Below are 13,293 nucleotides of genomic sequence, written 5' to 3'. Positions count from 1 at the left end.
TATATATATATATATATATATATATGTGTGTGTGTGTGTGTCTGTGTTTGTCCCCCCAACATCGCTTGACAACCGATGCTGTTGTGTTTACACCCCCGTAACTTAGCGGTTCAGCAAAAGAGCCCGATAGAATAAGTATTAGGCTTACAAAGAATAAGTCCTGGGGTCAATTTGCTCGACTAAAGGTGGTACTCCAGCATGGCCACAGTGAAATGACTGAAACTTGTAAAAGAGTAAAAGAGTAAAGAGTATACCTTAGTGAGAGCATTGTTTCCTTCACGGTTACCTCTGCCAAGGGTGATAGAACGAATATTATGAATTCCAAGAAAAACAGGATTGTACCTGAAGAAAAGAAAGATGAACCAAGTAAAATTACAATATTTACTCCAACTTAAAAAAGCAATAATTAAAATAATACTTTCTAAATATTATTAATACAATGGACCTACTTGATTTAAACTTCTTCCTCACAAACATGTATTTAAATGTAAAAACAAACAAATTAGCAAAAATTTTAAATATAGCTGTTGATCAGTGACAGAAGGTTTTGTAGCTCAGTGTCCCCTTTCACCAAACTGCATTTTACAAAATTACCCAGAACCCTTCAGTATGTTTTTTGAGAAAAAAAAAAACAGAAACAGCAGTTTAACTTTAAGAGGTAGACACTGATACCACAACCATTATCATAATTATCGTTAACAGTTTTTTAATAATGACTACTTACCATCCAGTGCCCATCGAGTCAATCAACACAGGTGGCTTGTTTGTGATAGATTTGCGGGATGAACCAAAATAGTCTTCAGCGAGGTACCCTACAAACCCTCGGTACTGACGTTGAATAGCATAATGTAAAGCTGTCAATTCATTTTTTGGTGACCTCACATAATCAAGCTGAACAAAAGAGAGAGAGAGGAAAAAAAAACAATATTTACCAATTACAGAACATTATAAATACATACAATTACAACATGAAAATCAAATATTTTTTTAGTTTTATAGACTACATGTTTAATTAGGATAGATTATATGCTTAATTAGAATAAACTATATGTTGTTAATGAGATTATAATAGTTCATTTTAATAATCACATCTTTAGATATGAAAATGGTTTTCAAAAAAATATTTAAATCTAAGCTACATATCAATTAGTTTGATAATCATTATCAATGTTGTATTTCAGGATGTGAACATATAGGATTCAAACTAGCAATCATTATTTCCAAACTGAAGTTAGTAACAACACTCTTTTATGTATCAATCACAAAGTGAACAAAAGTGAACATTACAAGCTTTATTTTCCGTCTGGTGGTGGGAAATGTTTGTTAAGGCTGAAATACTTTTAGTAACAGGTTAGTCTGCTTTATCAGGACTTAACCTAAAGCTATACAAAATTATTGAATAAAATGATTTAAAAACTTCCCAAATTCTTCATTATTCTGAGGAGATGTTAAAACTCTGAGCGGAATCTAATTCTCAAACGGAAAGAAGTTAAGGGAGGCTAATTCTAAAAAGGAGATTTTGTGGAAGGATTGAGTTCGAGACATGCCAAGGCTGACTTTGTCTTTTGTTCTTCCAGAGTCAATAGAATAAAGTACCACACAAGTACCGGTGCAAACCAAATCAACTATACACTCACCCAAAATTTGCGGCACCAACTCAGAAATCATTGTTTGAAATGTGCCAAAATCAGAATTCATTATTAGAAATGTTGTTAGAGCTCTCATGAGGAAAAGAGAGATAAAGTGTAAGATAAAGGGAGACACAGGGGACAAGAAACTGTGTGCATGTGTGTATATGTGTGTAAAAATCAGTAAATATTGTAAATAAGAGAAGGCACGTGGCTCAGTGGTTGGAATGTCGGACTCACAATCATGAGGTAGTGAGCTCAATTCCCGGACCAGGCTGTGTGTTGTATTCTTGAGCAAGACACTTTATTCACATTGCTCCAATTCACTAAGCTACAGAAATGAGTTGCGACGTCACTAGTGTATCAGCCTTTGCTTTTCCCTTGGGTAACATCGGTGGCGTGGAGAGGAGAGGTTTGTATGCTTGGGCAACTGCTGGTCTTCCATAAACAACCTTGCTTGGTTTTGTGCCTCGGAGGGAAACTTTCTAGGTGCAAACTCGTGGTCATTCATGACTGAAGAGAGTCTTTACACAGTTTCCATTGTAAATATAATTATTGTAAGATTGATCATCTTAATCCTTTGATTAAGATAATCAATTACGCATGTGCTTGTGTAAAAATTTGTAAATATTGTAATATTGTAAATAAAAACATTTTACTCTACAATTTAGAGTTCTTTATTGTATAACTGGTCATCTTTATCTCTGGACTAATATAATTATATGCGTGTGAAGAGAGAGAAAGAGAAAGTAATAATAAGAGGAAAACTTACACCATACTTGAGAGATTTGAGCAGAGTCATGTCATTCAATAAAACAGCACGGATGGCTAATTTTCCATTTACATGGGGAGAGATGAAAGGCACAGGTTCGCTACAAATACAAATAAAAACAAGACAGGTTAAAGTAAGCAAGTTCTTCAGGTAAAAGGCATGAAGAGAGAAAAAAAAGCACTTGAAGTCATTCATTTTAGGGAAAGAGGCAGACGACACAAAAGGAAAATGAAGAAAAATGAGGAATTTTAATCAACCTGCTCCAATTAGGAGCAACAGAGGGGTAACTAAATTGCATGTAATTTATTATACTACAATGCAATTTTCGACAACCAGATACCCTTCCTGTTGCCAACCTTTACTCGTTACCATGCAAGTTAATATTCCTCCATGACCAATTATGTTTTCACCAAAGACTGGAAACGAAGAACGCCACGTACATGACGGTGACATTCGTTTACAACTATCACATGATGTGAAAGTTAAGAGAATAAAAAACACACACACACATGCACATGACAAGCTTCTTTCAGTTTCCGTCTACCAAATTCACTCACAAGGCTTTTGTCAGACTAGGGCTAGAGTAAAGACACTTGCCCAATGTAACATGCAGTAGGACTGATGTATATATACATCATCACCATCATCTTTTAATGTCTGTTCTTTGTGCCCGCCCACCAACCCACCCATACATACAAACATGTATTTGTCAACTGAACTTGGTTGTAACACAATATTCCAGCTTTAGAGTACATGGAATATTGGAGTACCATCCAATAAAAAGTTACACTTATGTTGCATGCCATGCTATATATAACATCAGAACATTTTCACCTGTCATCATCATCATCATCGTCGTCGTTTAACATCCGCTTTCCATGCTAGCATGGGTTGGACGATTTGACTGAGGACTGGTGAAACCAGATGGCTACACCAGGCTCCAATCTGATTTGGCAGAGTTTCTACAGCTGGATGCCCTTCCTAACGCCAACGACTCAGAGAGTGTAGTGGGTGCTTTTACGTGTCACCCGCACGAAGGCCAGTCAGGCAGTACTGGGAACGGCCACGCTCAAAATGGTGTATATTATGTGCCACCCGCACAAGAGCCAGTCCAGGGGCACTGGCAACGATCTCGCTCGAAAGTCCTTACACATGCCACGGGCACAAGTGCCAGAAAGGCGTCGCTAGGCACAGATGCCATCACAATTTCGCTTTTGCTTGCCCCAATAAGTCATCGCAAGCTGAGTTTTGTGTCCAATGAGAGAGACGACGGACACAAAAGATAAAAAGAAAAAAAATACCACTGATGAACAAGGCAAATAAATATTCCAAAGATCCAGAAACAAACAGAATGTTCCTTCAGTGTTTTAATTACAGAATGTGATATAATGTTTCAAGTGTTATATAGGTAAGATTTATAATTAAGGTAAGATTATAATTAAAGAGAGTGTAATCAGCTTCACCCTTTTATTTATTTTTTTTTTTTTTTTCTAGAAGATGGTCTGATATATAGGATAGCACTTGCCATCACAAGAGAAATGGGAAGAAAAACCAATCAAGTGTTGCTTACTTAGTTTCAAAAAATGGTTCTTTCTCGAGGACTTCAATGTTGGGGTTGGGCTTGAGTTTTTGTTCTTGGTCTTTTCGCTTGCCACCACCTTTCCGCTTGCCAGGTTTTTCTCCTTTGGCTTTCCCTAAATTTGAAAAAGTAAAACAGGGAAAATAAAAGAATAGAATATGGGTTTAATTTCAAGCCATGATGTGGTGGTGGGGGTAGAGGGAAAAAAATAGGAAATTTCTTTTTGACAACATCAATATTGATTTACATAAAATTAGCAACAAAGCAACCAATTCTAGGGAAGGAACAATCAACACTCAATAGACAGATAGATAGATAGATAGATAGATAGATAGATAGATAGATAGATAGATAGATAGATAGATAGATAGATAGATAGATAGAGTTGGTGTAACAATGATGTCCTAGTGATTGTATGCGCTAACTTTCTTCATCTTTACTAATCTGTAAATACATAATTGTATTGTATAATTCACAGCATGCATATTAGTGCAGATATTTAAACATAATATACACTGAAATTATTATTACATGAAAAACGTTGCGAAACAGCTGTAATCAAAAGGATAAGAAGAGGTCAAATAAATACATTCTTCTCTCATATCTCTTCACTTTTGATGATTTAGATCAGCGGTTTTTGACCGGCGTCCACATGGCCCTTAAGGGTCCATATCATATCTTGTTTTTAAAGATTACATACAATAAATTGGTGATACTTCTACGGTGCACAAAATCATCATCATCATAATTTAACGTCTGCTTTCCATGCTGGCATGGGTTGGACGATTTGACTGGGGACTGGTTAACCGGATGGCTACACCAGACTCCAATCTGATTTGGCAGAGTTTCTACAGCTGGATGCTCTTCCTAGCGCCAACCACTCCGAGAGTGCAGTGGGTGCTTTTCACGTGCCACCGGCATGAGGGCCAGTCTGAAGGGTATGATACTTTCAAGAAGATTTGGCTGCTATTTCTAACAAGTTAAACAATCACACAGAAACTCTTTTACTTGCTCACATGCAGCCTGCCTGCCTGCCTGCCTGCTTGTCATCGGTTACTAATTTAAGATGGTGTAGATTCAGTTATTCTTTCATTCTGTTCTTCGTGCAATTAATTACCTTTCTGCGATACTTTTCCTTCCTTTGAAGATGGCTGAGGTTTCACTGGTTTAGGGGAGCTTTCAACAACCTTCTTTTTCTTATTGATTGGTTCTTCATCTTCAACTGCAATGATAATTTGAAAAATTTAAATTTAAGTTTGTTTGCTTGTTTATTTTCCTTTTAAATTTCAAAAAGTCAGGATTATTTTCATGATTCTTTAAAGATGCAACAAACAAGTTTCAATAAAGGATTTCAAAATGGATCCTTTTCTTAAACACATACAAAAAAAAAAAAATTCTAAATAGCAATACAGATGTTGTTGGCACTCTGTCGCTTACGACGTCGAGGGTTCCAGTTGATCCGATCAACGGAACAGCCTGATCGTGAAATTAACGTGCAAGTAGCTGAGCACTCCACAGACAGGTGTACCCTTAACGTAGTTCTCGGGGAATATTCAGCGTGACACAGTGTGACAAGGCTGACCCTTTGAATTACAGGCACAACAGAAACAGGAAGTAAGAGTGAGAGAAAGTTGTGGTGGAAGAGTACAGCAGGGTTCGCCACCATCCCCTGCCGGAGCCTCGTGGAGCTTTAGGTGTTTTCGCTCGATAAACACTCACAACACCCGGTCTCGGGATCGAAACCGCGATCCTATGACCACAAGTCCGCTGCCCTAACCACTGGGCCATTGCGCCTCCACAGCAATACAGATACATAAAAATTTTTTTTATCATTTGAATAAAACAGAACAAAGGCAAATATGGAAATCATTAAAAGCAGATGACATACTTCCTTCATTGAGCGGCAATCCTCTTTCCAAGTTAAGGACCTTCTTTAAAGCTTGTTCGGCACGTCTTTGTTGAGACGAGGGTAGACGATAGGTGTCCTTCTCTACCCTGTCCATCTTGACATCGCACAACACACACTCGATTTCAGTGGTATCTAAATAGTCCAATTTATAAACATCTGGAGGCTGGTCCACATTAAGCCATTGAATCCGGAAACGTTTTGATGAGCGGTAGAGAATTTGCTGAGCCTTGCAGACATAAAAGGTACCTAAAACACAAAAGAGGGAGAGTCAAAAGAATTATGTGTATATATATATATCATCATCATCATCATCGTTTAACGGCTGCTTTCCATGCTAGCATGGGTTGGACGATTTGACTGAGGACTGGCGAACCAGATGGCTACACCAGGCTCCAATCTGATCTGGCAGAGTTTCTACAGCTGGATGCCCTTCCTAACGCCAACCACTCCGAAAGTGTAGTGGGTGCTTTTACGTGCCACCGGCACAACGGCTAGTCAGGCGGTACTGGCAACGGCCACACTCAAAATGGTGTATTTTATGTGCCACCTGCACAGGAGCCAGTCCAGCAGGTGTGGCAACGATGTCGCTCAAATGTCTTTTCACGTGCCAGGAACGTGAAGCTGCGGCACAAGTGCCAAGATCACAGAAATAATAGCAATACTGCATGGATTATCAGCTTATATGAAGTTGAGCTGAACATCTAGAAACGATAAGAATTTCCACACCATATGTCAGTAAAAAGTTTTTTAAAATAATCGGATCTGAGTGAGTGAGGAAAAAAAACAATAATTACTATTAAAACATAAAGATCTTACAAATTTTATTCAAATCCTTCATGAATAAATAATCAAGGCCAATAATTGTGACGAGAGTGAATCAATAATAAATTCAATTCAACTCATTATGCGACCACCCACAAAGGAAGAACACATGTACCAATGTAATCCTGGACACTCCTAAAAAAGATAGAGGATGGTCACAGCGGAAATGTCTCTGATCATAGGGTCTGCTTGATCAGGGATGAACTGGCGCTAAGCAACAACAACAATAATTATATGTACAATGATGATGCTGATGATATTACTCTTACTCTTTTTACTCTTTTACTTGTTTCAGTCATTTGGCTGCAGCCATGCTGGAGCACCGCCTTTTAGTCGAGCAAATCGACCCCCGGGACTTATTCTTTGGAAGCCTAGTACTTATTCTATCGGTCTCTTTTTGCCGAACTGCTAAGTTACGGGGACGTAAACACACCACCATCGGTTGTCAAGTGATGTTGGGGGGACAAACACAGACACACATACATATATGATGGGCTTCTTTCAGTTTCCGTCAACCAAATCCACTCACAAGGCTTTGGTTGGCCCGAGGCTATAGCAGAAGAGACTTGCCCAAGGTGCCATGCAGTGGGACTGAACCCGGAACCATGTGGTTGGTAGGCAAGCTACTTACCACACAGCCACTCTTGTGCCTTATTATTATTATTATTATTATTATTATTATTATTATTAAAGGGATGGAGTTGTACAATCATTAAAGCAACAGAAAACAATTCCTCATGGAAATTCTTTCAGCTCTTTAAATTCTGAGCTCAAATCTTGCTGAGGTTAGCTTTGTTTTTCATTCCTCTGAGTACAATAATAAAAAGTACCAGTCAAGTACTAGAGTTGATGATATCAAGCTGACATTTTTCCCACCCAAAACAATACTGGCCATTAGCCTAAATGAGAGCGTTGAACAAAATGTCGCACAATATTTGAATTGGCTCTTTACATTCTGAGTTCAAATCATACCAAAGTCAACTTTACTTTTTAATCCATCCAGAGTCAATAAAATAAACTCCAGCCAAGTACTAGGTTTGATTTAACCACCACTGCTTCCCTTCAAAATTGCTGGCCTTGTGCCTAAATTACAAACCATTATTATTATTATTATTATTATTATTATTATTAATATCATCAGTATGAGAAAATGGATGATTTGTAATGATACCACTTCAAGCATGGAATGACCCAATTATAAAATGCCATTATACAATACAACAGCATAGTTATACAATAACAGCCAGCTTGTGACTCAATTTATATTGTAATAAACATATAAACATGTTATTGATCTAATATTTTTCTCCTTTTATCATTATTGTTATTATTGATTTCTCATACATATAAAAGAAATCCTTATTAGTATCTGTAAAACTATGTGCATGTGGTATGCATGTGAGTCTAGCATCTGAAGTGTTTCACATACAATAGTTTTATATTGGTTTTCCAATTACTACCACAAGCACTAAAGAAAAAAAAGAAAAAGACAGCAACATGCTGAGTATGAAACATTAATTTTAACTATGCTAACCTCAGTTATAATATCAATCCAACCCCTTTGGGAAGGTCTCAAATCATATATGTTCTCACTATTCCTTGATCAATAAGCTGAATCCAAGAGAAATCAATACAAATAGATACACTGCTCCACCGTTGTTGGTACTGTTGTTGGAATAACCGACTCAAAAGTTACAAACTCGAAATCGGTCACAGGCACTTTGTTGTGCTTCTTTCTTGAAGTACACAGCATTTGCCATTGTTTAAGATGAGGTTTTGATTGTATTTCAGAGTATCATATTTTTTATCTTTCATCTTGTTTCAGTCATTGGACTGTGGTCATGCTAGGGCACCACCTTTAAGAGTTATTCGCTTACAACGTCGAGGGTTCCAGTTGATCCGATCAATGGAACAGCCTGCTCGTGAAATTAACGTGCAAGTGGCTGAGCACTCCACAGACACGTGTACCCTCAACGTAGTTCTCGGGGATATTCAGCGTGAAACAGTGTGACGAGGCTGACCCTTTGAATTACAGGCACAACAGAAACAGGAAGCAAGAGAGAAAGTTGTGGTGGAAGAGCACAGCAGGGTTCGCCACCATTGCCAGAGCCTCGTGGAGCTTTAGGTGTTTTCGCTCAATAAACACTCACATACGCCATAGAAACCGGGAAACCGGACCCATGAGCCTGGCTAGGCTTTAAAAGGGTGCATAAATAATATATATATATATATATTACTTTCACTGTAACACACATTAATACCACTATGTCTATATTCTCAGTGAAGCCTTTCTTATACTAGTTATTTTCAAAATAATGTATATAAGCACCCTTCAATACTTGAGATGCTGTGTGTGTGTGTGTGTGTGTGTGTGTGTGTGTGTGTTTTGATTATTTCTTTATAATTAGTAACAATAGCTGAGTCTTATCCATTGTCTGAATTTAGCCAGGCGTGTCATAGCATATGGCAGATGCAACAACACTGTTTATAGATATAGCATGTGTTTTTTATAACTTTCAATACACACTTGCTCTAGGTTTTGGCCAACTCATAAAGCTTATACCACTAATATTACATTAGTAATTGCCTGCCTGCTTGCCTGCCTGCTTGCCTGCCTGTGTAGTCCAAGCAACACTAAAATTCCACATTGGTGTGTTTAACTCATTTACAGTTATATATCTGATAAGAAAAAAATGAATGTGTTTCAATTAATTTTTGGAATAATCAAGAATTTGAAGAGATTTAGATGATAAGTAACTAAACTGACATTTTATACGTATTTGTGTGAGAGTATACGTGTATATATGTATGTGTGGGAGAGATGTTTTAATGTTTTCTGGTTAGTAAATAAGCGAAAACATTTTCAGCATAACATACCTTCAGAATTTCTAACTGCCAGGAAGGATCCCTTTTTGAACAATAAAATTTTTTCCTCAGTGGGGATTTTAGGTTTTGGTGCACCTTCTTCGAGTACAGGTGACTGAAATCGTTGAACAGGTATTCTCTGTCTTTTAAGAGGTGTCCGTGGCTCCATGTTATAGACTCTTCTGCGGCCAGGCTGGAGTAGAAAAAAAAATATAAATATATATTATACAGTCAGGAATATTTAAAAAAGAAAAAAACTCCAAAACAAGCAACAAAATCAAGAATCAAGAAAAAAAGCAGTCATGGTAATTTTGTTTTACTTCAATTTTCTCCTGTTACCTTTACAATATGTCTCACGTATTATCAAATATTTGTTACCAATGTTATGAGGCTCAATACTTGAGAAGAATATCTGTTTCAAATTTTGGCACACAGCCAACAATTTTAGATGGTTGGAGTAGTTGATTACATCAATCCCACCACCAAGTATTTCACTCTTTTACTCTTTACTCTTCTACTTGTTTCAGTCTGCGGCCATGCTGGAGCACCGCCTTTAGTCGAACAAATCGACCCCGGGACTTATTCTTTGTAAGCCTAGTACTTATTCTATTGGTCTCTTTTTGCTGAACCGCTAGTGACGGGGACATAAACACACCAGCATCGGTTGTCAAGCAATGCTAGGACAAACACAGACACACAAACACACACACACACACATATATATATATATTTACATATATACGACGGGCTTCTTTCAGTTTCCATCTACCAAATTCACTCACAAGGCTTTGGTCGGCCCGAGGCTATAGTAGAAGACACTTGCCCAAGGTGCCACGCAATGGGACTGAACCCGGAACCATGTGGTTGGTAAGCAAGCTACTTACCACACAGCCACTCCTGCGCCTATGCTGGTACTTTATTTTATTGCCACTGCATAAATGAAAGTCAGAGTTGACCTCAGTAGTATTTGAACACAGGACATAAGGAGCTGGAAGAAATGCAGCTAAGCATTTTGTCTGGTGTGGTAATGCTTCTGCCAACTCACCACATTAATAATAATAATAATAATCCTTTCTACTATAGGCACAAGGCCTGAAATTTGGGGGAGAGGGATAGTCGATATCATCGACCCCAGAGTTTCGCTGGTACTTAATTTATTGACCCGAAAGGACGAAAGGCAAAGTTGACCTCGGCAGAATTTGAACTCAGAACATAAAGACAGACGAAATACCACTAAGCATTTCACCCAGCATGCTAACGGTTCTTATTTCTTTATTGCCCACAAGGGGCTAAACATAGAGGGGACAAACAAGGACAGACAAAGGGATTAAGTCGATTACATCGACTCCAGTACATAACTGGTACTTAATTTATCGACCCTGAAAGAATGAAAGGCAAAGTCGACCTCAACAGAATTTGAACTCAGAACATTGCGGCACATTAAATACTGCTAAGCATTTCACCCACCATGCTAACGATTCTGCCAGCTCGCTGCCTTCACATTATAATGATAATTCTTTCTAATTTAAGCACAAGCCCAGTAATTTCAGGGGAAAGGGTTAAGTCACTAACACGAATCCAAGAACTCAACTGGTATTTATTCTATTGACCCTGAAAGGATGAAAGGCTAGATGAACCTTGGCAGAATCTGAACTCAGAACATAAAGAACCAAAAGAAAATAATAATAATAATAATAATCCTTTCTACTATAGGCACAAGGTCCAAAATTTCAAGGGAACCAGTTGATTACATCGACCTCAGTGCTCCACTGACACTTATTTTACCAATCCCAAAAAGACAAAAGGCTAAGTCAAGCTTGGCAGAATTAGAATTCAGAATGTAAAAACAGACAAAATGTTAACGATTCTGCCAGCTTGCAACTTTAACAATAATAAAACCTCATTAGAGCTTTAAACGACTGCATTAAAACTATCTTACTCGTTAATGATACAGCAGAACACATGCATTCACGTGCACATGTGTGTATATAAATGTGTTCCTGTCATCAAAAGTGACAGCTGTTTTATTACCTGAGAATGGCACATTTGTTCCGATGACAGGTGAAAACACTGAGCATTGATGGATTTCTTAGACAGTGTACGTTGTATTTAATAATAAAATATTTACATTTTGATCTTAGCCAAAAGATGGTGACCATTTATTTGTAATATTATAGTACACACCACCTCTACCAAAAAAATAACAAGACACACAAGACGCCAATAAAACGATAGCCTTCTTTTTTTTTTTAGTTCTAACATATTTTAATGGCCATCAATGGCTTAATGACAATAATAGAAAGTTAATTAAAAGTGACAAAAATGTATGGACTAAGATATAATTATTCTAAAAGTACCGAAAATTTGCATGTAATTATCAGGCGCAGGAGTGGCTGTGTGGTAAGTAGCTTGCTTACCAACCACATAGTTCCGGGTTCATTCCCACTGCATGGCACCTTGAGCAAGTGTCTTCTTCTATAGCCTCGGGCCGACCAAAGCCTTGTGAGTGGATTTGGTAGACGGAAACTGAAAGAAGCCCATCGTATATATGTATATATACATATGTATGTGTGTCTGTGTGTATGTTTGTGCGTCTGTGTTTGTCCCCCACAGCATCGCTTGACAACCGATGGTGGTGTGTTTACGTCCCTGTAACTTAGTGGTTCGGCAAAAGTGACCGATAGAATAAGTACTAGCTTCCAAAGAATAAGTCCTGGGGGTCGATTTGCTCAACTAAAAGGCGGTGCTCCAGCATGGCCGCAGTCAAATGACTGAAACAAGTAAAGAGAGAGAGTATTCCAGAAGTTCTTCTCTCACCAATATCATCATAAAACTCCGTAGTCCATAAAGATTTCCCTATTTCCATCTTAATTTGTAAGGAAATTAAGATTATTCCAATTTTTCATTGTCCCTAGAGCAACATAAACTTAGCCTTTTATTCCAACCCACTTATCCTTTGATTCTCTTGCTCACCTTTTCCTTGTTTGCCATTCAGGGCAGTGTGATGAACACCTCGTTGTACCACTCATTTTCATTTTACTAATTCTATCGCTCATTCACTGTACATTTGGCAACCTTCCACTTCCACAATATTTCCACATCACGTCACGATTCAGTACTCATGTACTAAACAATAGTATATCTAATACTGTACGCTTCAAAAGTATTCAAATTATGCTACAAGAACAAAGCTATCAGTTTCTATCAATCTTTTCGTCTAATTCACTTTCACTATTAATAAATTTAAATAACTTGCATAGATAAGCATCTTGAAATTTGGCTCATGTTAAAAGTATTTGATTGCTAACCAAAATATTATAATTTTTAATGTCATGAAAAGCCATGGCCAAAATAGCAAACAAGTACCATTGGTGTAGCAAGCATGTCTGGTTGAAAGACACTGGATACCCTTGTTTTGAAAACTCATTCAGACATGTCTCAATGGGGAAACGAACTTAAACCCAATGACTACTACTACTATTGTTTGGCATCTCAGAAGGCACAGGTAAGTGAATCCAATTAAGCAATAAGAACAAAACCAGTTGGTTTAATCTTTCTTTCAAACTACCTGAAATTTCATAGCGAGTCTATAACTATATTGATATGATTCTGTATACATCTTAATTAAAAACAAATAAAGGTAGTCACTTATCTCCATCCACCTTCTGTGATATTTTCTCACTCAAGTATTGTACATACTGTTTACCCACCCACCCAC

General features: G+C 37.6%; 1 protein-coding gene across 1 annotated transcript in view; it reads right to left on the bottom strand.

Moving 5' to 3' along the window:
• LOC106872934 (poly [ADP-ribose] polymerase tankyrase) overlaps positions 1–13,293 on the bottom strand; it is a 155,738-nt gene that overhangs the window by 50,741 nt on the left and 91,704 nt on the right. The window contains exons 5-11 of the mRNA XM_052971557.1: positions 9,588–9,768; positions 5,868–6,134; positions 5,097–5,201; positions 3,971–4,094; positions 2,401–2,500; positions 725–891; positions 255–342 (exon numbers count right to left, since the gene is read on the bottom strand). Coding sequence (XP_052827517.1) covers positions 255–342; positions 725–891; positions 2,401–2,500; positions 3,971–4,094; positions 5,097–5,201; positions 5,868–6,134; positions 9,588–9,768 — 1,032 coding nt within the window. The remainder of the gene's footprint in view (positions 1–254; positions 343–724; positions 892–2,400; positions 2,501–3,970; positions 4,095–5,096; positions 5,202–5,867; positions 6,135–9,587; positions 9,769–13,293) is intronic.

The sequence above is a fragment of the Octopus bimaculoides genome, chromosome 11 (genome assembly GCF_001194135.2).
Source record: "Octopus bimaculoides isolate UCB-OBI-ISO-001 chromosome 11, ASM119413v2, whole genome shotgun sequence".
NCBI lineage: Eukaryota > Metazoa > Mollusca > Cephalopoda > Octopoda > Octopodidae > Octopus > Octopus bimaculoides.
This window is presented reverse-complemented; position numbering and strand designations above follow the sequence as displayed.